The 25,363-nt window shown below is 40.6% G+C and overlaps 1 protein-coding gene across 2 annotated transcripts in view; it reads left to right on the forward strand.

The window, feature by feature from the left end:
• BMF (Bcl2 modifying factor) overlaps positions 1-24,885 on the forward strand; it is a 156,929-nt gene extending 132,044 nt beyond the window's left edge. For both annotated transcript variants that reach the window (XM_069208602.1, XM_069208603.1), the window contains exon 4: positions 10,684-24,885. In XM_069208602.1, the coding sequence (XP_069064703.1) occupies positions 10,684-10,755 (72 nt within the window). In that variant the 3' untranslated portion in view covers positions 10,756-24,885. The remainder of the gene's footprint in view (positions 1-10,683) is intronic.
• The last annotated feature ends 478 nt before the right edge of the window (positions 24,886-25,363 follow it).

Here is a 25,363-nt window from a genome sequence, read left to right on the forward strand (position 1 = left end):
AGCAGATCAACATAATCATATCATGGAAGGTGCTGGTTACCCTGCAAAGGCTTTCACTACACCAGACTAAAGAATACTATGGGAATTAATACTCTAAGCACCTCAGGGAGAAAGGGGATTTTCACTATATTGTTTCAGTATAGGCACAAACAGCTGGATTGTTGAGTAGTGCTTACTCAGAAAGATAAATCAGAAGGAATTGCTATTTTAGCTACTTTATAGGTCGAGCATTCGAGACCTCTTGAATATACTTTAGTATATACTTCAATACTTCTTTGTGAGCTCTTTGCTTTTTCACTGGTTTGTTTCAGTGTCCTTAAAATATCCTTGCTTGCTAGTGGTCAATCCTTGCTCTTTGTCCCACCTTTTCCACAGTTGCCCACTCCCCTGGAGCATGGCCCCAGTACTTGTACCCTTCCACTTGTGCCAATGTAACATGTGCTTAGGGACTACTTTTTTCAAAGGCTAATAGCATTTGACCAGGCGCTGGATGTTTTCAGTGGGTCCAGACTGTTTCTATTAACAGGGCTCTAAATCATGTTCTTCTCTGGTTACATGTGCTGTGCATTCAGAGACCGAGTACAAATGTTAGAGGCTGTTTTATGAGGGTGCCTGTTTCTGTGATGCAAAGGCAATCAGGGCGTCTGTTTCTGTGATGCAAAGGCAATCATGACCACAACTATGTTTATATTGATTTCTTACTGCTGCTGAGGCGTAGAGAAAATCACTACAGTTACCATATTTCATGTACATTCCCCCAATTTAAAATGGCCGTCACATGTCATGCGCGATGACGATGCTGTCTCTTTTCCTTCGCCGTTGCTTGTTTTTAATTGCTTACTGCCTCGGCTCGTCATGGTATGGCTCTCATTTGCACAGCTGCTCCCCCTGTCTTTGGAACTCCAGCATTTTTTGTATATGTGCTGACAAAGCGAGCACAACTTAGAATGATAGCGTGCCGGTATTTAAAGGACGAATATCAGATGATTTTAAAGTAATATCAAAAATTGCAGTTTATACTCTTCTCATTTGCTACCTTTCACAATCTAGTTTCTATGTATCTGAAAGAAAAAGAATGCTGTAAGATAAAATTGCCATCTCAGTTTATGGAAATCGCAGAGGCCATTGATATGCAAATCACATCAGTGATGTTATCGTTCACGGTGGATGTTATTTGCTGCATGCAAAGCACGTACATTTTATAGACGGAGAGAAAGAACTAGCTCAAGACGAAGTATTAGTGAAATATTGGCCATCTTGTAAGTAGACCTGTTCTGGCTGAGCCCAAACGTAACAAAAACAACTACAATCCCCTGCAACCACACCCTTCCTGTCATAGATGGCTTTACAGGCTAAGGGCGTTTCAAAATTGCTTGAAAGGCTGTTCTCAACATAAACCTGGGCCCCATTCAGGGCCCTCCACTTTCTCGCACGGTGACATATTTTTTTGGTCTGGTTTGGAAAAGGGTGTAGTATAATGTATTTAGAGTCTTACATTTGGAAGCCCGATTGGTCCATGTTTCCCGGTCAACATGTGTTTTTGAGAGTTTGATGCCGCCTTTCTTAGCCTCCAAGTCTAGTGACGTTCGGCTGCGCATGGCTGGAGGACGCCCGAGGCTGCCTTGGTCACATCATGAGTCCTTCCTCCTCCTTCATAACCTGATGCTCTGCATTACAGCGTGGAGCAACTCTGCACAAGGTCCTTCCGCCTGCGGTACCTATCTGAGGAGAATACACCTGCTGTCAATTATGTCTCCTTCTTCTGGATAAACTGCTTTTATTTATCTGTGCGCCTCTGATAATTTACCAACATATTTAAAATTGGAATTCCTTTGATGTGAAGCCCAGAATAATGTCTGATGAACGTCTCTGTGCAGCACTAACCACCACAATAGATTTCATAACATTCTAAATGGCTGTTGCTTCTGCTGTCCAGCTCAATGCTGTTCAGCTTATTTACCAAGGATGGGTGAAATGTAAATTCCGCCCCGCCACAAATGAAACGGGGAATAAACAAATATGTATCTAAAGTGTTTGTCTACTGGCAGCATTTGCTGCATTTTCGTTGAGAGACTAAAATATCACACAATGTCTTGCTAATTATTTTAACTTATGGTTATATATTTTACTTTCTGTGACAACAAAGGGGGTGGCAAGGGAAACGTTATGCATCGAGACAGAAGAACTTCTAACATTTCTTACAGAAAAAAGCTTTACAAGTATTTCCAATGAAATATTCATAAATTAAATGGGGAAAAATATTTGAATAGGTTCAAAACCAATGAAAGTGCATTAACTTTAAATTTGTTTATATGATGCTAGAATGGTAACATTGCCTCTAGTTATTCTTTATAGTTTTATAATTTTCAGTTTTAATTTAAAATTATCATAATTTACAAAACTAAAATTCACTATAGATCTTTGGTATAATAGGCAAGTCCAATGTAATATTGCTTACAATGCCATAGATCTTCTATTATTTTATATATATATATATATATAGTACATATGTAGAGTGTCGTGCAGCGTGTTCCTAGTACCTCCACTTATTGCTGATTTCACACGTTAGGCCTTTAAAGGTAAAGCCATGTGCATAATGTGTTTTTACCACATTAAAGGTAAAAATGTAGCATACTTAATGATCTGCATATGCCAGTGGTAAATGTGAAGGGAAAACGTTGTAAAAGCTTGCAATGATGGGTTTCCTGTGTGTCATGCCTAGGTGTCAAATGCTTGTGGCCAGGGCCTGTAAGTCATACACCACAGGGTAGTGGAGTGTTGGTTAGGGCTGCAGGGGTCTTCACATCCTATTTCCACTTGTGCTTGGTCAAGTGTGATTTTTAGGTCGAGCCAACTTATGTGGCAAGAAAAGTCCAGTTATGCAATTACAGTAACAGTAGCTCTAACTCAAGCAAATGCGAGACCTATTGGCATTGCAAATGCATGTTTTTCTTTGCAGCCTTAAGACTTTGGTTCATGAAGTCAAGTCCCTTCACATCCCGCTGTCTGAAATTCAAATTATACACATCAGCTCCTCAGACTTCCACCTGGCACAATCCCTCTGACATTTTGCCATTTGCCTACTTCTTGTCACATTCTGGCTTCTGTAATCATGTCCCAGCTAGATTACACGCTGACTGTTCTGTTTTATGTACTTCACCTCATCCTTCAGGTGCTCCTTCAATAAAAATCATGTTATGTATAAGGTTTTCTCAAGATAAGTTTAGGTTATGTCAAATTGCTTGTGGGAAATAAATGGGACTTTACTCACCCGTTTTGGTGGAGGACAAAAATTCAAATGACAAATATCATCTACGGACAGTTGCCTGCCTTTAATGTTTGTATTTGGGGACATAAGTTGGACAGGGTGTAGCATAGCAATTCTCGCTGAACTGCTTTATTGATGGTGAGCGAACACGTCATTTTATATGGTTGACCTAAGGAAATCCCAGTGAATAAGAAGCCTGTTGTGTCTTGAAGCCACTACTAATTGTCCGTGTAATTCCATCATGCACTTTTCCAACAGTCCAGGCAGCAGGTGAAAAGCACTTTCACCTAATTCTTTGCCTTCCACACTTAGTAGAACCAGGACTGAAAGGAATTGCTAAGTAGGTAGAAAAGGACATTAGCTGCATTACAGACACCAGCTCCAGTGCCTGCTAGCCTTTTGGTTGCGGTACATGCTAATTCATTTTTCTTGAGATTCTGATTTGACGATGGTGTTTTTTGTGAGTAGATGAGCACACCAATGCTCAAAATTGAAAAGTTGGGGTATACCCAGCTGCCTGCTGACCGCAATGATGGAACTATACACAGGCACCTGGGGGAGCGTTAAGATCGGAGCAGGCAGCCATGTCACCAAGAGTCTATACTTCATACTGTCTAAAGCAATGATGTGTCTTAGCCCCCATGCTCTTTAACCTATACCTAGCCGATTTTGCCGAGGCTCTCCCCTCAATATCAAACCATCCGCCGGTCCTGGCTCAGGATGCAGTTGCATGGTTAAAGTATGCAGAAGACATCTTGCTTCTTAGTCAAACTCCAATTGGCCAGCAGCGCGGTATTGATGCCCTTACTAGTCACCAAACAAGGTCTAGAATTGAATCTGAATAAAACCAAGGTGGTCAGACTGGTGGATTCAAAATGCAAATCTGGCTCATGGTTTATCAATGGGATTTAGGTGGAGGTCGTTGCTGCCTATAAATATCTAGGCTCCATAGTAGATAAAAATATGTCTTTCAAACCCCAGCTGGTTACCCTTCACGCTAAAGCACAAGCCCTGACATATGGATTTAAGACATTAAAACAAAAACTGAGCTGTCCATCATATAATCATCTGCTCTCCGTTATGACAACACGGTTATTGCCAACAGTCACCTATGGGGCCGAATTAATGCTGGGCAAAGAAGCAGCAGTCTTTTATCAAATTCAAACAAAGGCCTACAAAGCTGTGTTCCAGATTCCCAACTCAGTCTCTCCAGCTCAGGTTCACCTAGAATTTGGGTTAGAAAATGACATTTCCCAGAGCAAGAATGCGTACATAAAACTCTGCTGGCGATTGCGAGCTGTGGAAACAGGATCAATAAGTAACCTATGCTGGCTTGAAATCAAGGAACAACAGCACTGTAATATTGTTGGCTCATAGGGAAACCATCTAAACAACTGAATAAAGGACTTGCGCCACTGCGACACTGTCTGGGACATGAGTTTGAGCTAAGGGGTTTTCTACCAGATGGTCAACACTGCAACCCGGTCACTCTCATTCATCACTGACAAGATCACACTTGCCAAAAGATGACATGCCTGGGTGGTACTATCTTCATATAAACCTCTCGGACCCCAGGAATACCTATCAGCTTTTTTTAGGCAAACGCTGAAACATCAATTTATGCTTTTGCGCTTTAAGTCAATTGCCACCAAAGATATGATTCCTTCCTGGAAACAGCAATTCAGGTTGGAAGCGTGTCATCTTTGTGGGTACAAACAAGAGTCTCTTGCATATCTTTTTTGTGTATGTCCAGCACTGCGGGAGCAAAGGAAACACCAGCGGTTATCAACTGGCTAAGTGGCTTTTCCGTTCCTTTTGCTGCCAGGGGACGAAGTTTATAATGCAGGCGTGCAAATCTCTGTCAAATACGACTGAATTGGTAGCTGCAAGGGTGGCGCAAAGTCAAGATTGATAGTGGCGTCATTGTTCTACATCTAACACATGGTGTAACCAAGCACCACCAGACTTGGGATGATATTCAGTGCTGTACAGTCATTGCAAAACTGTCATTTTTTCAAAGACTTTGATCTGTTTTTTTTTTTTTTGATCTGTTTTTAAGTTTTAAGGAGGATCCATTCTCAATTTTTTGTTTATTTTAAATCTTTAAAAAACCAGGTGGGGGTAGAACCCACCGGCCAGTTTGTATAGCCTGTTTTAATCACATCGAAGGATACGTGTTTGTGTGTACTATAGCTCACAGACGTGATGCGTTGAATTGACAGTGGTTTTAATTAATCATGCTATGAATAAAAATTACTTACTTTACTTAATGCTCACTTGCCCAGGGATCCATCATGTTTTTGAACAAACACTACCTTGTGTTGCACTAGGTGAACGGCTTGTAATAAAGTAGTTTGTCATGTTGAGCCACAGAAGACCATGGCTCATTACAGAACCCTGTGGATTAAAGAAATGTTCCTCTTGTGACCCTCATATTGCATATGATACATAGGTCTGGGGATAGAAATTGCACACCAAAATATAATTTCTGCTTTTTTAAACACCGTCTGTTCTGAGTCAAACCTCTGAACACTGTTCTTTGTTAACCAGTTGCTTCTAAGATTTGAGCACCTTTATCTCTCATACTTACAGCTTGCTGAAAATAATTTTCTCACCTTAACCAAATAGTCAATTAAGGTACTTACATAAATCCAGCTTTGGACGAAAACACTATAGCGATTCAACAAAAGGAAAAAGCAGTGCAAACATGCAACTTACAGTCCTGAGCGAAATTCCACTTCCTAGGGTCGGCGTTGGGTTCCTTGAGTAGCGGGCTGATTTTGGCATGTTTCCAGTTTGAGGGGAGTGTGGCATTCTCGAAGGATAGGTTGATGGTACGGCAGAGCTCCAGTGCAATGGTGGCACAGGCTAGGTTGAGGATATGATGAGGGCATGGATCTGAAGGTGCTCCCTAGTTGTTGGAGTTCATCAGTCTTTGGGTGTCCTCTACGGTGATCCAGGAGTTCAGTATCTGGTGAGGAGTTAGGTCTGTGGTGGTGAGAGGTGCTGGTGGGCTTTGGTTCCTGAAGCCTTCGTAAATGTCCTATATCTTACAGTGAAAGAAGGTAGCGAGGTTGTTGCAGAGGTCTTTGGAGGGAGGGATGGATGAGGTGTCTGCCCTTCGGTTCGTGAACTCTTTGACGACAGTGAAGAGCTCTTTGCTGTTGCGAATGCTGGTGTTGAGGTGTGCTTGAAAGGCAGCTGTTTTGGCAGCTCCATCTTCTGGTGTTGGATGGTGACTGCATTTTTGTAGGCTGTGTGGTCTTCGGTAGATTTGCTGATCCTCCATTTACGTTCCAATCGTCTGCACGCACGCTGGGATTCCTATAGGTCTGGTGTAAACCACTTGGGTGTTTTTCTATGTCGATTCCCTGTTGATTTCTTTAGGGGGCTACGTTGTCTGCACAGTTTGAGAGCCAGTGGTGTAGGTTGCTTGCAGCTTCATTTGCGTCTGCTGCGTCCGGTGGGAAGGAGTGCTTGAGAGCATTGGTGAGCTGTGCTTCTGTGATTGGGCCCCAGCGTCTGCTGGGGGAACATGAGAGGTGGTAGTGTGCAGAGTTCGTTGTGTAGGTAAAGTGGGTGAACTTGTGGTCGGTCCAGTGGTGTTCAGAGGTGTGGGAGATGGTTATGTTGTTCCCTGCTGAGAAAATGGGGTTGAGAATATGGCCGGCTGTTTGGCTGAGGTCGTTGATGAGTTGTTTGAGGCTGAGGGTTGTGAAGTTGTCCAGGCAGTTTAAGGTGTCGGGATCATCAAGGGTATCAAGGTGGAAATTGAGGTCGCCGAGTAGGATGTAGTCGGAGGAGGTGAGTGCTTGGGGGGCGACGAGGTTGGCAGTGTCTTCACTGAACTGAGGTCACGGTCCGGGTGGCCTGTAGATGAGGGTTCCATGTAGGGAAGTGTTTGGGTTGGCCGGAATCTGGTGCCAGTGGCGAGGCTGCACTGAAGCCGCCATTAAGAAGTGGAAGGAGACGGGGGCTCCAGTCAGCTGGAAGGCTGGAGGGCGGGAAAAGTGCTTCACGGGAGGGCTGAGGCTGGGGGGGCTGCTGGGGCAGCAGCGGTGCAGGGAAAATGCAAGGGGAGAAAAAGAGAAAGAGACAGAAAAGAAACAGAAGTGAAAAAATTGAAGTAAAGACAGAAGTAAAAAGGCAGGAGTAAAGAGAAGTCGAAGATACTAACCATCAGTCAGACCTATTTTCGAGTTTTCATAGTTTTTGACTACGTAATTATTGCACTAAAAATCTCTTACTGCTGGAGAGGCAGTGTATTGTTGCTTGTTTACAAAAAGAGCAATATATTAGTGCCATCCACTTACAAACCTCTGACTTTACTGGATTCAAGGTGGATTTGTTTTCTAGGTACCTACCGTGCTGTGGTTGTCAGATGTCTGCAATATCACCAGGAGAGCTGTGTTGCGGTGTTAGGCCTTTCACTTAACAAATGTATGTTTTCTGAGAGTTGCAGTTTTGGTTCACTTCAATTCAAACATTCTTACTGGAGTAGCAGTTTGCAATGGATGGTTACAAAAAACTCAGAAAATGAACATGGTTACTGCAGTGAAAATGTGTTCTATCCCCATGGTATTAACTTTATTGTGCTATATGGAGGAGTCTAAAGTAATTTCTGATTGCAGGTGTCTCTGCCTCCTACCTATGCTATGATTCTTGGAGACACATGCCTGTCATGTACTTGAATACACCCACCAGGGGACAGCTGAAATCAAGCTAATACCACCCTGTCAAACTGTTGATATTTACTGTTCAGTTATCAGTAACAAGAGACTAAGAGGACACAGGGTGCGGACTAAAAGAAGGCCATGGATAGGACGATGTTCAACCTCCTTGATGATGTGTAGCACACAGTGATGAATGTTATATTTGCCCTTTTCATTTTGGGTAAAAATGCTCCAAGAATATCTTTTCTTTTTCACATATAATATATGACTTATTGAGCATGGTTTGAAAAGTGACAAGTCTCCATGCTGATTTGCTAAATTGACTGTGAAAATAGTTTGCCTTGGGGCACGTCCTTCAGGCTGTCCCAGTATGTGTTCGTGTGTAAGCGTGTGGCGGTGACAGTGCTTTGGCTGCCCGCCTCTTTAAGCGTCCGGAGATGTGTAGTGCTGCCTTCTTGTTGTGGCTAGACCCTTTAAATTAGATACTGCAATTCAGGGAGCTACTTCCAGGGTACTGGTGAGCCAGCAGTAGTTCCTGAGCTATTCGTTTGATACTCCTGACCTAGAAGTTACTCAGTTGAGCTCTGCTGTGCTAATCATGATGAGTTCCCCAGATTTTCTATTTATATTGTAAAATATGTCCTTGCCCCTCATAGGACATCATGCACAAGAGGGGCAGTAAAATCTCTTTCAACCAGCACCACAACAAAATCTGGTTCATATTTACCTTTAGTAGAATACTAAATTACAAACATTACAAAGTTACCAATCTAAAGAGTTTGTGCAATCCTGACTGATCACACAGAATTTATCATACCTAATACAATATAAGTAACTTTGAATATATCCTGATGGAAAAGCTGATTTGTATATTTTCCCAAAAGACGCATTTAATCATGTATATATCTTTAAATGAAAAAACAAACAGGAGTGTGTGGGGCCAACTGTGGCAGACAAAATTGTTAGCAAATGGGTTGATTGCAGAAACAATGTATGCAACCAAAATGTAGCATTGTGCGCTTTTACATTTGATCCATGTCAGAAACTCTCTTTCTAAGCCACGCACAAATGTCCAGCATCAAAGTGTCCTGTGTTAGCCCACTGAGGCAGTAAAGACTTCTTCTTGAAGGCACTACAGTGAGGACATACATTGTATTGGGAACAGTGCAGTGTTCCTCTAAAGTTGTGGCTTCCCCGCTCTTTGTTAAACTAAAGGATTTGAAAGGCTTTTAAGAAAGTGCCTTCCTTTGCTGTTCGTGTTGCATTACAGAGTGTGGCAGGATAACAGTTGGATCATAACCTTCCTGGAAGTTTTCTTTGTTTAGTGTGCTGTCAAGAAGCGAAGACCATAGGTGAGCAATTTTCAAATCAGAAAAGTCTGCTTAGTCTTAGAAGGAAATGGAAGTAACGGGAAGTGACTGTTGTAGGTGTGAAGTAGTCGTGCTTAAATTATTCCCACTTAAGACAAATTGATTGGTGATTATGGTGTATTCCCCATAAGGAAGAGATTACAAATCAGGTTTGGTGCGTCACAGAAAAGCACAAAGTTTCTCCTTTTTTCCTCATTATCCACACCTGTTTTAGCCTACCTTTGGGCATTTTAAACAGTAGGAGGGGTTGGGGGGGCACATTGCCTCACATCGCAGCACAGGTCAACCCTTTGCATCCTGGTAAATGCAGTCCACAGTTAGCGCTTGCTTGGAAATTATCTGTAGTTTTTCACCATAGTTGGTGCAGACATTGCTGTATATCTCTAGACACGTGTTTCTGGGTTTAGCCCTTTGTCAGTAGAGAGTAGAGAACAAAGAAAATTAATCTGGGGTTGCTGGAAATGCTGAGAAAATCCTCTCAGGTCAAGTACCACTCACAGGCATACTGGTGCATCTCCAAAGCTCGTCAGCTCACTGGCTCAAGGGAGCCTTTTAAACAGTTAGGGGGGTTGGGAGCACACTGCCTCACATCCCAGCACAGTTCGCCCCTTTGCATACTGGTAAATGCAGTTAGTGCTTAGCTGGAAATTATCTGTAGTTTTTCACCAAAGTTGGTGCAGATATTGCTGTATACCTCTGGACACGTGTTTCTGGTACATCAGTAGAGAGTAGAGAACAATGAAATTGCTCCCAATCTCCCCTTCCTTTGGGCATTTTATGTGGTCATATTTGAGGAAATGTTGGTAAATGTATTTCTTTTTATAGTTGCTTGTGAAAAAAGTATCTTGTCTGAGTCCACTTTTGAAATTATAGATTTTTAAGAAATTTTCCTTGCACTTACAAAAGTGAACTTTTTGAAGTGTGCCTCTTTTACATAATCCCCATTACTATACTTCATCATTTGTGTGTTCATTCCTCAGGACTTGCCCCAGGGTCCAATCCAAGGTGCTGTTGGTGTGCATTACTTAAGTAATTCATGTAAAATTATTTTAATCAAGAAGATCCTGTTAACATATAAACGTAGAATTTACCTTCAGGCGATGTAACTTAGGAAACTGTCCATGAAAACTGTGTGAATGAGACGCGTAGTAATTGTTTTTATGTGCAAGAATATGGATTTCTATTTGTACTGCTGAATTACTTAAAATTATACTGTGCACAATAGTACAAGAACCCATCTATGGTAAGTGGCAGTGGCTAACATAATAAAATAAACTCTTGGCAGTAGTTCTACAAGAATAATAATAAAAGTCACTTTCTGGTGTATATCATTTAAATTTGAAAAAATATATATATATTTTTTTTTTTACAGGTGCAACAAAACAGGAATCAAATTTGGTGGCAGATCTTCCTCTTCTTCAGAAACCTTGCCATGAATGCATAGGATACTAGAAATAACAAAGGTCATAGCTGAGGCCATGACAATTGAACCTGGTACATCCAGTCTACAGGGAGCACTGACAGAAAATGGACACGGGTTCAAGAGCAATCCGCCGCTGGACGGCTGTTGAAACTCTTTGTTTTGTGTATTTTTACTGTTTTAAATGTTTTTGTCTCCTTATTAATAGTCAGGGACACTGGTCAAACACTGTACAAGAATGTCATTGAACCATGATCTCTGTGGTGAAGTATTTTACACAATGATCTACCTAGACATTGCAAAACATAGGTTGCACACATGGACAACAAGGACAGCTGATCAGCTCTCCTTTTGTTGAGTGTTATAGGGTAATGAAAAACATTTGGCCTTTGCCTCGGGCTGCTATACCATGTTGTAGATCAGTTTGGTATATAATGGGCAATACAACATAATATAAAAGATTGCTAAACAACCAGGTATTACATTGGGGTGAATTCTTGCAATATCAGAGGGGTGACAATAGCTTCCCCAGCCCTTTTGGTGCAGGGGGGGTCAAACTCCAACAGGCCCCCTCAGCACATTTAACTGTGCACGGACGGCAGACCTCTGGCCTGAGAGCTCCTGACTGGGTCTGGGTGGGTGGCCCTCCATGTACTTTGCGGGGGGTGGGGGCCTCAAGTTTAGTTACGCCACTGAGCAGTATAGTTTCCTTTGAACATGTGCAAAGCAGCGTAAATGTCATTTTTTTGTTTCTGCTGGTATTTTTCTTGCACTATTTAGAGCTTCTCATTGTTCAACAAAAAGATGCATTCTCAGTCTGCCATTTCTTGCTGGGTGTACTTGTATTTATCAAGTCATTTTAATGATCTAAAATCTCAATTTAGTTTGTTCATTTATTTCTTAGCTGGCCTATACAACACTGTTGCACAACATACAATCTACGTGCTAAGAAGTTGCAGGGAAATTGTCACACTAGATGGGCCACGTGCTTCATATCACATATTAAACTCTACATTTGTATACAGAAGTACAGCAAACCTGCTACCACCAAATGTCAGTATGAAATACCTGTAGCACTATCTGAAGTGAGCAGATTAAGTTATTCGGCAAGAATGACAATGTATGCACCTGATCTGTTTATATCATTGATTTGCAGGCTCAAATCTTGGAGGTTCATTTGGTAGGTGGTTTGCAGCTATCTCATTCATTAGCTCAATCATTTGAGGCCCCCCTTCTATGTAGATAAATAACAAAAATGGCAGCACACTCATTACCTTGAGCATTAAATGCAAGCCGCTGTAGTCCTCTCTTTCCAGAACTGTTGTATTTAGGGGTAGAATAATGCGGAATTAGTCAGCCAAGTTACACCAAAAAGTGTTTGATGTTGTGTTTGAGTGAGTAGAAAAAAAAACTTTGCTTTCCTGCACTAATATTTGAAGCATATTTTTCATGGGTACTGTTCCATTAAACACAGTTATTCAAAGGCAATAATGTGTAGAATGGGAATGTGACATTATCTAGTTCAGATCTTTTTGAATCAGTTCTTCTTTATAAGAATTAGTTCCAGACCAAGGTTAACAGATAAACAAAACATCTAATTACCTCGATGTTTGAATGGTTCAAGATTCGTTGAACTGAGAATCCTGGGGCATGTAGGAAGGGTGCAGTTGCATAATCCATTATGGGCAATGTGTTTTTCCTTTTCTGTTAGAGTTGTACTTGAGACTTGCCAACATTGATGTTAATATACTGATTAAGGTCATGGTGAATCACTTATTCTGGGTGATTGGAGACCTGGTTCCCCAAGTCTAGAGTGGCTTTCTAACACACCAGTCTAGATGCCACAATATCTGACAATTATTCAAAACACTATCTTTGGCAGATAGACCAGAAAAGTCATTATCACTCCTATTAATAGATTTTTAGAAGGTGTTTTTAACAACTTCACATGGGACTACCTGTCCTCTGTCCTGACGCAGATGGGATCTGTGCTGGACTTCATTTCATACACACACCTTCTGTGGGTTACAATATAAGGTGTCCTGTTGGACTCCTTCCAGATCATGAGGTAGACCAGTTAGCGATGCTTGTTTCCTCCATTGCTGCTCACCCTAGTCATTGAAATCCTAGCACGAATGCTCAGACAGAATACACAGTTCACAGGATTCTGCAGGTTGTCAATAGTGGAGGATAGAATTGCCTCTATGTGCTAATGACCAACTGATATATTTTAGTAGACTCGTAGCATTGGGACCTAATGTTATGCAACTTCTAGATGACTTCAATAAGCACTCTAGACTCTTCCCTCTCTGCTCCACCACAGAATATGCTACCTGCAGGCATTCAAGTAAACACTCAGTGCATCATATACCTGGGTGTACAAGAAGCTAACAAAAGAGGCAGTGGTTTGATCTGAAAATGAAAAACCCCAGTGGACCGCCTTAGAAAAGATAACCTTTACTGGTCTACTGCCGTGCTATGGCTACTGTGGAGAGTCATGCTAATTAAGATGATTACCCTCTCTAAAATATTATACATCCTACAAAACTATCCATATCAACGTCCCAGATAATTTTTCAGAAATCTTACATCTCCGATGTAGTCCTGTCTTTGGCAGGGGGGGACACCCGGGGTTTGCCATGACAAAATGTTGCAAATCCACTTATGATGGGAGACAAGGCATGGATGACACTATATTCTACTGTACAGCAACCCAGTTGATGGTGATAAATAGTCGGTTGATTGGTTCTGCATTCAGTACAGAGCTATACTAAATGGCTATACTCCCCTGACACATTATATTACAGAGGGAAACCACCTTTCGGACTTTTTCCTCACCAATGAAGGCTCTCCCTCGCACAGACTGACTGGTCTAATGAAATCACTAGTAAAATCCACTCAGCATGGGGAGCCAGTTCCTAGAGGCACCGCCATACAAGGTTTTTTAAAAAGGGACCATTTGGACTTATCCATTCTTAGCAACAATGTCACTTCTTATCAGGTCAAAGTATTTCCAGAAATACATGAGGAATTTGAACTCCTGCATTTCCCATTCATACGCTACTTGCAGCTCTGGCACAATATCACATCGTATCTAACTAACATTGAAGAGGTCCCTCCTTCAACATACTGGAAGCCAAATCGCCATGGCCCAGCTACCGCTGAGAGGCACAATATCTGGAATACATAGGACTCTTTTTTAAAACAACTCACCAAGGCAATACAATAAAAAAAATTCTGTGCACATCCTTTTCCAACAGAGGTTTCCTTTAACACACTATGATGCTACCAGACAGTTATAATCTTTCATTAGACACACAAGCATGGCACATATCTACACTGTATTCCCGTATGTAGTAGATGCTGGGACCCAGTGTATGGTGATCGCTACTCATTATGGGGTCTGACTCGGTGTCCCATTTATGTCGTCCTCCCGGGAGCCCATCCCATAATAAGTTCTCCACCATCCTCAAATCTTGTGAAATTTACGGGGGCAACCTTGACTTTTGTATATCACTTTCTCTGCTGCCATGTAAAGATTTAGCCCCTGCTGCCATTCCCACATAGAGGGCACTTTCGGTGCTCCCCAGTATCTGGGCAAGTTCCTTTTGGCAACTATCAAAGCCGGGAAGCTAAAAATTGGTTTGAAGCGCAGTATGTCCACGTCTTTTGGGATACCTAGCAGGAGGAACCTCGGCTCGTGCAGTAGAAGGACCTCCAGTATAGCAGAGAGTTACCATAGGATAGCGTCCCAATATATTCTAACATCCGGCCCATATCATATGAACGAAGGTCCCAATGGCCTCTATGCAAAGTTTGGACTGGGTCCCCTCCCTGCAATTTGGTGCGGTCATAGTAAATCCTGTGCAGTATTTTAAACTGTCTGAGGTGAAGGCATGTTTTCATGGCCACCTCCCGCGGGTGCATCAGGGCTGCCTCCCAGTCAGTGTCTTCTAGCTCCCCTACATCTCTTTGCCATCTCGCTCATGGGTGACCCAGAGTGTCTGACATGTTGCTGTTGAGTGTTCTGTATATGGTGGATATTGCCCCTTTGCCTAGTTCATCTATCAGTATTCGTCCCCATAAAGGGTCTTACTCTGGCAGCTTTGTCACTATCAGTCCCTCTGCCTGCCAGGTGTGCCTAAGCTGTGTGTAGTTTCAAAACTGTGTGGGGTGCATATGGTACTCTTCCTGCAGTGTGGAGAAGGGTATGAAGTCCCCATGCACTAGAATGTCTCCTATTTTCAAGATGCCAAGAGTATCCCATAGATCGAATCTGTGCAGTTTTGCCAGTTCGTGGAGTGAGGTCCTCTTCCACAGGGGTGATTCTCTGGTGATTTTGTGATCCCATCCCATTGTGCTTGTGGCTTTCCTCCACACTTCAATCACCACACATGTTGCCCGCGGCAACGACTGGGCTCCTTTCCCCCAATGTAAAAAGTGCAAGTGTGTTTTACCTTCTAGAAGGGCACATTCAAGTCGAAACATGGGGTTGTCTTGTGGGGCATATATCCAATCATTGAAAGTAATCAAATGGGCCACCCAGTGGTAACCCTCAATGTCTAGGAGGGCGAGCCCTCCATTGTATGAATTTTGCTGTAATGCTTTTACTGAGATTCTGGGATGGGCTCCATCCCATAACAGTTTCCTCAAGTTCCCATTAATTTTATTAAATATGGTCTGGGACACCTGGCAGTAGGTGTTCTGTAGTATGTAGAGAAACTTAGGGAGAGCAATCATTTTAAATAAGGCAGCCCTGCTCATCAGAGTGAGTGGGAGCCCCCTCCATCTTGTCACGTCAGGTCAGAATTTAGCAAGGACCTCCCTATATTTAGCCTTGTGCACCTTTTGCTATTAGTTGTGATGAACATCCCTAAATATCTGAAACCTGCTTCAGCCACACAGAGCCCAGGTGGCAGTTACGACTGGGCCTGGAGTCCTTTCGGGACATAAAGCACCAACTTGTCCCAATTGATTGTGTATCCCAAGTGGGCCCAGTATTCACTTAAAAGATGAAATAATGCTGGGATGGTGGTCTCTGGATTAGTGACATACAAGAGGACATCATCTACGTATAGCAAGATTTTTTCCTCCTGTGTGTCTGCTCCAGACAAGCAAAACCCACTGATGTTAGAATGTTTTCGCACTGCGATGGCCAGAGGCTCCAACATCAAAGCAAACAGAAGCGGAGACAAAGGGCATCCCGCTCTCATGCCCCTTCCGATAGGGAAGGTCCCCAATGTTAGCCTGGTAATCCTTACTGTTGCTACCAGGTTTTTATACAGCAGTGCCACTCCTTTCCAGAATTGGGGACCAAATCCACATTTAATTAGTGTTGTATCCAGGAAAGGTCAGGTATCGCAGAAACGTTTTGTCTGGGTCTAAGGAAAGGAATATGTGGAGGGCCATTTGTGTCTGAGTCATGGTTAGCCAGATGTGCATGCATCTCAGGTTATGGTGGGTAGACTTATTAGGCATGAACCCAGACTGGTCTCTAAGTATTACGGAGGTGATGATCTTTAGTCGTTGGGTGGCTAGGACAGTGGCGTGGAATATATAGGACTCTTACAATAAGTACCGCAGACACATTCAATAAGTTGAAAAAGTCATGGGAAAAAGATTTAGGACCCTTAGAAGATTAAGTATTGACATTCACACTGACGGTGCCCAGAGAAGCAGCAGTCTCTGTCAGATGTTACTTAATACAGTTTAAATACTTGCATAGTGTTTATTTTTCCCCACACTAACCATGACAAATGCAGTGAAGCCCCGACCCAACCTACTCCTGATGTATAATAGAAGAGGTAGACTTTCTCCATACTATTCGATCCTGCAGAATTATCTGCCTTTTCAGAAAGCCAAGATTAGGACTGATCCTGGGAATGAGTGATATTGCCCAAAAGTGGAGGACAGCTACCTGCGTCACTAAATGAAAAGTTGGTCTAGACACATCGTATCCTACAAATCCCATTGTATGAAACCAGAGACCAGCCCCTTTAACATAAAAAAATTGTGAAAAATGGGCAGAATACTGACGAAGAGACAGTAAATATATAGAGTTTAATGATCGGAGATTAGGTTGTGCGAGGCTTGTCTCAACATTATACCCCATAATGGGAGAAAAACATATATGAAATATTTGAAACATACTACAATCAGAAAACCTCAAGTTTGTGGCATATAGCAGTGCTAAAATTATTTGTTATTATCCATGAGTTGGTTCTCCTGTACTGTAAGGTAGTCCCTATATGTCAAGAGGATTATATAAAAAAAAGGTTGCCTGACTTGTTGGAGATTCCTCATGCTAATGATTTTTTAGGTCTGGGTTCTGACAGCACAGCTATCAAACAGAGCTCTTGCTAACCATACATTTTGAATGGGCCTTGGCTCTGCCCTTTTCAACCACTGGCATTCTTTGGCCAGACTATTTCAGCCATTGGCTGGAGATTTTGGCAATCACATCCTGCCTCAGCCCACTGGAGTATTAATCTCTCACCTAATGCTATTGGCTGTTTGGGTGTATGCTTTCTGACTCCACTCCAGTGTTTACATTGAACTGCTTTAGAGACCACTTTAAAGCTTTAGCTCTCTCTGTCCACTCCTGCTTGTTCCTCCTCGCGTGTTGTACTGTAATATGCTAAGGCAGCACGCATTAGCCCATTAAACTGTAGCTTTGTAAATGCGTCTTTGTTTTGTTGAAGGCCTTTTGTGGACACCAGGTCCCTTTAGGTAGCACAGCTTTAAAAATAGGATTAGCATGTTTGGTGCTGGCTTGGTCTATGCAACACACTCCTTCTTGTACCAGGCTTATTATGACAGTTTACTATGAGCAGATATCTGGCTCACCCATGGAATAAAGTATGTTTTAATATAGTCATAATAAATAAACTTAATGGGGAGCAAGAAGGAGTGCACAGCATCAGCCTAGTCAGTTCTAAGGTAAGTAAAATAATTCTTTAAATTTGTAATGCTCTGCAGGAGCCTGCCCTTCCATGCACAGCCTCACGAAAAAGGGCATATTGCCCTGAAGGGGTGTGAGAGCGTCTGGCCTTATCTGTTTTTAGATATGATAACTAGTAAGGGGACACGTCCTTAGGCTGATGGATCTTTTGACCCGTTTAAGATGGTCACACCATCAACTGTACATCATATGAATATCACCAAATAAATAATCAAATTCATTAGAGTCAGTAACTGTGTGCACCATGACCGATTTGGCCACTAATAACCACACCTTTTAGTATCAGTTAAAATATTTATTTCCCTATATTAACAATGCTAAGATCACGTAAATTAGTCTCAAAACTAAATGACAAACATACAGAAACAGAGCTGGTTGACCGAAACACTTAAAGAATCTCAATTTTATTAAAGCAGTAATGACGAGAATCTCGATGGCTGCAGTACAGATCAATAGCAACAGTAATTGCGCAATGGTAATAACATTCATTAAATCAGCAATTGAATGACGTCAGTTTGTTGTCAAAGACAGATGAATAGAAAAACTCCTCACTAACTCCAGATTAACATTAGCATGTAGGGTTGCACGCAAAAGTTTTAGTAACATACATTCGGAAAGCATCTAACTATGTCTCTGTCAATAACAGCAGTTGGTACCTAGAAAACAAAAGGCAAATCAATAATAAACATTTCAGCATATACCTGTCCTTAAGGATCGGCAAGCAGAGCTAATCTTCATCAGGGGGACATCAGCATCAGGACAGAGAAGAAGAGAGGGGAAAGGCTCAGAATCGGGGCTGTACGTTCTCTGAACCATCAGGTTATCTAAGGCAGGCAGCAAAGTGCTACAGGCTCTAAGCATCGAGCCCTAAAGTAAGCACCAGCATAATTGCATGGAGCATAAGAAATAAACTCAAAATAGCAAAGTACCAACATGTCACTAGACAGGCTGGCAAATGTCAAAATGACAGACGAGTCTCGTGAAAAGAGTCAAAAGAAAAAGAGCTTCAGGATAGCATCAGGATAACTGCATAAGAACTCCAAGAGCAGTGCGGTTAAGTTAAAGTTGTCCCACGTTGTCATTGGTCAAAAACATCTTATGATAAACAACTGTCCAATAATATTATTACTCTAAATTAGAAATATAACTAAATAGACTTTCACACTTTTATGGTTGGTTCTTCTCCATCTGCGCACATCAGTTGATACAATAAGAATCAATTTGTAGATCCTTCTGTCCTTTATTAGTAATCCCTTTGTTAGTTTCTGGAAGCTTTGCTATCCCAAATGCTTTGAGTTTTGACAGTTGTAATAATGTAGAAACATTCAGGTTTACACATATTTCCTCAAGAGAGATACATTTTGTTATTGCAAGTTCTGTCAACTTTAAGATTTAGACAAAGGATTTGTTATTCAGCAAGCATGAGATCATTTTACTAACATAGCATTTTCCTAGTATTTGGCAGGCATTCAATTTCAGCCTAGGCCTCGCTAACTTGAGGCCTACAGTTATCATAAGAAAGTTCATAACGTTTAGCTATAAGTATGAGTTTATATAAACTCTTAAAACACATTAATACACTATTAATGAATAACTTCGTATATGATGGTGGCCAATTAGTAAGTAGGCACATTTTGTGTCACACATTATTTTCCATGTTAATACTATGCTAAATCAAATATTGAAATACATGAAATAATTATTCATGTTAATTTCAGCTCTCACAGTGGGCAGCCGTCTTTTGGAGGGCTTGGAAAAACATGTGTGCTTGTCTTCTGCATGATTTGACTTGCTGTCGCAATTTATGTCAGAAAGTCGAATTTTCGAGGAGACCTGCTGAAACTGGAACCTATAAATTATCCTGTATAGATTTAATCAGTCTTTCAGAGCAGTTTAAAAAAATTTGGCAAAGGCCTTATGAGTACCAACAAAATCATGCAGTAACATTAAGTTTTTTAGAAGTTGAATCGATAACGCATAATTGCCTGTTATCGCTTTGCTCACATTTTATGTTTATACCTAATTAAAATAAAGGAAGCCAGATGGAAATAATTTGTCAAAGTAAAATATTTAAGATATGTCTTATTCTGATGTGGGTGAATATTTATTTTATGTGAGCTTCCCTGGACATGCAGTGGGAAAGACCTTAAAATTCCTTTCCATACATAAATCCATATCCACGCATAAGAACAAAGGTCATCTCTTTAGAGCACATCACGTCTCTAGCGTACACACACACCCTGACTCTATGCCATGTTTTAACTGTTTGTTACAGGACAAAGAGCAATGAATAGTGAAATAATATCTAAGCTGCACCAGAAAATAACTTTAACATTTAAGATTTCAAGCCCAGTAAAATAACATTTCTTTGATAAAATATCAATCAGCCTTGTCCACTGAGATGAAACAAATCAACTTCTTGTATTTTACACCTTTATTACAGCTTGTTGGGGGAGTGCAGCTGAGCCCAGTACATGGAAAATCAAACTGCTTGGAACCATAGGACCATATAAATTATGCTAAACAAAAAGTACATCCTATAACACTCTTGGACCTACACAGAAAAGTATGTACTCACACTGTCCCAAGTAATAGAACTCTCACTCAGTAATTCAATAGCAAGCTTGCTCAAGTCTCAGTCTCCTTCAACACTCCCAACACAGCCACTATTGCCCAAATAGTGGCTCTTTATTCCTAAAGCGTCCACTTAGGAAACATAGTGCTACTGCCACCTGGTTACTCACATTGTCTAGAAAGCTGTAAATTTAGAAATAGATATGAACAGGATTTTATCACGGATTGAATTCCAGAGCAGTGCCTACTGCTTTGTAAAGCGAAAACTTTTACATAGTGTCAATTGACTTATTCCAGTGCAGGATTTAGAGTCTGATCCTCGACATAGGGAAATCTTTCACACGTGACTTGTCTAAATTAAAACTTGAAGCCTGATGTCTTGAATGACATATGCCAAGTGAAGAACAGGCGTTTCCATGAAACTCATTTTGCAGGGTAAATATAATAAGACAGAGCATCCTGCGTAGAGTCAATCAACAACAGAACATTATCCTTAAGACAGTGTGCGTTCTGTCAATTATTACTCTGTAGTAATAGCAGTAAGTAGGCAGCAACCATTACATCATTGTGTTCTTCAATTAGAACTGATTCCAAATGTTTAATTCATGAATGCAAAAAAATGTGGCAAGAACCAAACAGTGCAGTTTGGCAAACACACCCCAAGTGAAGCAAACCAAAACCAAGAGAGAAGGAAAAGTAACCAATAGTGTGAAAATAATTAGTATATTGGTATCAGTTCCAAAGACATCCACAATTATTTAATGCAAATAACAACACAGGGTAAAGTCCCAGTGTACAATGAACGTTCCAAAGGTCTGTCTTATTTAGTGTTGACGGCGGTTGGACCTTTCCTCATATACTAGGGTCTCATCAGGACATAGAATAAGCTGGGAAATGGTTGCAAAAATGAAACAGTGTGGCATTTGACCGTTGTTGTAGGCCGCTTCTAATGGTCCTGAGAGATGACCAAAGCAATAAAGAATAGTGAGTCCACTGAAGTGCTCCAAAATGGGAATAGATTGGTGCTTATGGCAATACCTGTGAGGGTGACAGTATCTCCATGGCTTATCTTTGCTTGGGAGCCTGCCATCCTTGATACATTGTTAAGCATCTACCCACCATTCATACTCACGGATATTGCCACGGCAATTTCAGAGGAATCTACCTTAAATCAACTGAACAGTAGATGCCCTTCAGGATTTCTATTAGACCCTGCCCCAATTAGTTGGATGCATTCTTTCAGAAAATTGCTGGTTAAAAAAATTGTTTTGATTTTTAATAGCTTACTCAACTCTGGCATTTGTACTAACATCTGGAAGACCGATGTAGTTAAACCTTTACTGAAAAAGGCCACCCTAACTCCTTTGGCACTTCATAATTTTAGATCAATCACAATTATTACCATATTGGTTGCAGTTACTTGCTAAACTTGTCTTAAATCAGCTAAAAAAATATCTTGAGCACAATGATATTGTTGATTCATTGCAAGCTTCAGGGCCGGAAGAAGCACTGAGCTAGTGATAACCTTTGAAAACTGGTGGACAAGGTTGAGATGGAGGCCCTGATATTCTGGATCTTTCTGCAGCCTTTGATAACGTTGACAACGCCATCTTCTTCACAGGGTTAAGATTGTCAAGCGTTTCTGGTCAGTACTAAATTGGTTTATCTCCTACTGGACCAAGAGACAGCAGCTAGTCTTTCTGTTCCCTTTCAAGTCAAAGCCTAGACCATTAAATTGTGGTGTACGTCAGTGCTCTGTTTTGTGTTCATTATTATTTATCATCCATATGCGTCCTTTTGCTCACTCATTGAATCAGTTTGGATCAAGATATTACCTATATGCCAACAGCATCTAACTGATTTTTGGATTCTTTCGAATTAATACAAATGTATCCTTATTAAATCGCAACCTTTCTTAAACCTGTTGGTGGATGTTGTCCAACCACATCAAACTGAATCCTTAGAAAATGGAGTTGCTAATCATCCCAGCAGGCAATCTAACTTTCAATTACAATGCTGGCCAAAATGATGGGTTTGTATCCACTCCCCTTTCAAAATGTGTGCATTCTTGGCATATCAATGGAAGACTGTCTGTCCCTTAAGTCACATATCTTGAAAAATGGCAGTACTTGCTTTTGACAAATGAAGATTTTGCAGCTTATTATTCCCTACTCCCTACATTGACAAGGAATTACATGTCCCTATTGTTAATATTCCATACTGCTAGGGTATGAGGATTTTCCTGAATTTATGGCCTCTTATGTTACACTACCATAGGTCTGCTAGGTCTCTTTGTGCTGCCTCACATTATTTCCTTGAGGTACAAAGAGCTGAAACAATCCGATATGGTGATTATGCCTTTTCTGTTGCTGCTACCAAAGCATGGAACTCCCTGCCTTTACCCGTGCACCAAGAACCTACTCTCGGTCCTTTTAAAAAATTGTTGCTGACCTTCTTGTTCAACAGAGAAAGTGATATATTTTATTGGCCTCTGGTTATTAGTGTTATGAAACTTAGGGCCCATACACGCCAAACTCTCCTGCCAACATAACAGTGGCTATTACATATTGTGAAATAAACTTATAATTCAATTAGAAATTAACATTGCCACCTAAAATATACATTTACACAAAGTATTCCACTTTAAAATTGGGAGGCATAATAAAAAGTATACTTTAACAATTCTAGCCTTCTTCAAAATGTGTCTAAACCTGGCACAATAATTCTCCTACCAGTTTGTGATTTCCATCCTTAATAAAATCTCTGTATATTTTTTCAGGACCTTTTTAGCAACCATTTATTGGATTTATGTTAAATGGCACTAACTGAATGATTTGTTATCATACGAAAACCACACCCGCCCAGATCTTATCCTGTCACTTGCAGATTTATCGTTTTTGGGGATTTGCATTTTTGGAGAATCTTAGCAGTACTAAATTGCTTCCATTCTTTGAGAATATTCCAATTCCTGTGGATTTCCTTATTCAAATCAAAAGCAGCAGATAATATTTTGCAGTCATTTCCTGAAAAATTACCATAGTTTGCTTCCGAATCTCTGAGCATGTCTCAGAGCCTTGTCTTAAGGGAAGGCTGGTGTTTCTATATATTTTAAAGTTACATGTTGCCTGAACTTACAGATGCTCTTATAGAAACTGCTATCAGAGAAAAAGCGCTAGTGTTCTATGAACAGTAATGGTAGCCATTGCCTCTCTTTAATTGGAAAAACTTTATAAAGACTGAGTGCACACTGATTGTCTGCTATATTATTGAACTTGTGTGCAGTGTTTTTCAATTATGGAAAGGCAAAAAGAACTACTCTGACATCCAGGGGAACGTGAACAGGTTGCCTGTCAAGGGGTGCTAGAAAAAGGCCAAGTTAGACCTACAAGGTAGGTTATGAGACAAGTGCAACCATCTTTGTATGATTTATTTTCTCATAGTGTATACATATTGGTAAAGGCTTAAATAATAGCAGTAGTTCAACGTACTCAGTTATTTTTTATATCAGCACTTTCTGACTCTGTCTGCTTCTGTGAAAACATGTGTGATTAGGCCATGCTACAACTGTAAATTAGCCAGACACATATTTGACAAAAGGACTGAAAATATAAAATCTTCTGTATGTTCTGTTATATATGCATAAATGAAGATGTATGTATTCTCAACACTTATTTAAAGTGTGATGTTCTTAGTAAAGTTCTACTATGGAAAAGAAGGTACTGTTGTGGCATGCTACTTTTGTAGTGTGGTACGGCAAACTGGAAAGTATATCTCAACACATTTCAAAAGAACAGCATTACCGTAGCTGGGGACATTTTCTGTACAGATTTGCTCTATTTTGTAGTTTGTAGCATGATTGTCAGTTTAACCATTACCTGTTGTGACCCTATTGCAAACGCCAGATGTTGTCTTAGTTTTTTTGCATCACGTGATAGCACCTTGGTTTGATCTGGTTTCTTGTTTTATATTTAGAAAAGCTCATCTGTTGAGATCACAGTTGCAAATACAATTGTGTACGTAAATGCAACAGTGTTTTTGGAGAAAGTTATCAATCATTGTAAATATGACTATGGTTTCTTTTTATTCCAGTTACTACTTGAATATAATGTTTTGTAAAGCCCACATGGCTACAATAATTTGAATAAAATGGTCTTTGGTAACAGTGCAACACTGCACAATTATCTTGAAATATGAATATTGTTGTCCTTTCATCAGTAAAATAGTTTAGCTTTCAGTTTCATAATGATAATGCAGCTAAAAATCCGATTTCACCCAAGCATTATTAGTAGGCTCTTGATGATTTGTTACAACTTTCTTGGTACAGCTTTCTCGTTTGCCATGCATGTGAAAGTCATCAGCTGATAAACGTTACTTTCTGATTTGAGAACTGAAGTTCGTTGATTCTCCGTTGTAATGTTTACAGTGTCTTTATACATTAAAAAGCGAATTTAATACATCTTTATTCGTAGGTATAAGTGTATGATCAGAGCTAAGTCACATATTAAATTTGTTTACAGTGTCTTTATACATTAAAAAGCGAATTTAATACATCTTTATTCGTAGGTATAAGTGTATGATCAGAGCTAAGTCACATATTAAATTTGTTTGAAAAGTTAAAATGACTGCTTTGTGGAGAGAGTATAATTCCTGACCGTGCAGCCCCACAAAAGTGGAATGGAAAGAGCAATCTCTTATAACACCGAGTTTCAGGATCCTAGCGTTCGGCCTTTCTGAGTCATCAAATAGGAAAAGAGTCTGATTTCAGGATGTACATAATGAACATGAAAGAAGTAAACGTACACACACATTGATTTTAGGAAGAGAATACTTGCTTATCAATTATTTTGTTCAGAAACCCAGTCTGCACTTTAGATTGCACTGGCTTGAGGATGCCAGCTTCAGAGGGTACACCAGCCCAGAAACTTGAAAACTCAAATTGATTTAGAACTTAAAGACAACATCTAGAAGGTAATTTTGGTCAAACTCCACATATAAATAAGGACTTGCGAAGCCAAAAGGCCTGTTGTTGGCCTCCAGCCTTTTGGAGTTGTCAGTGCTTGTTTTGTTTTGTCATTGGGTTTTCAAAACTTTATTGTT

Source organism: Pleurodeles waltl, chromosome 9 (genome assembly GCF_031143425.1).
Source record: "Pleurodeles waltl isolate 20211129_DDA chromosome 9, aPleWal1.hap1.20221129, whole genome shotgun sequence".
Classification (NCBI taxonomy): Eukaryota; Metazoa; Chordata; class Amphibia; order Caudata; family Salamandridae; genus Pleurodeles; species Pleurodeles waltl.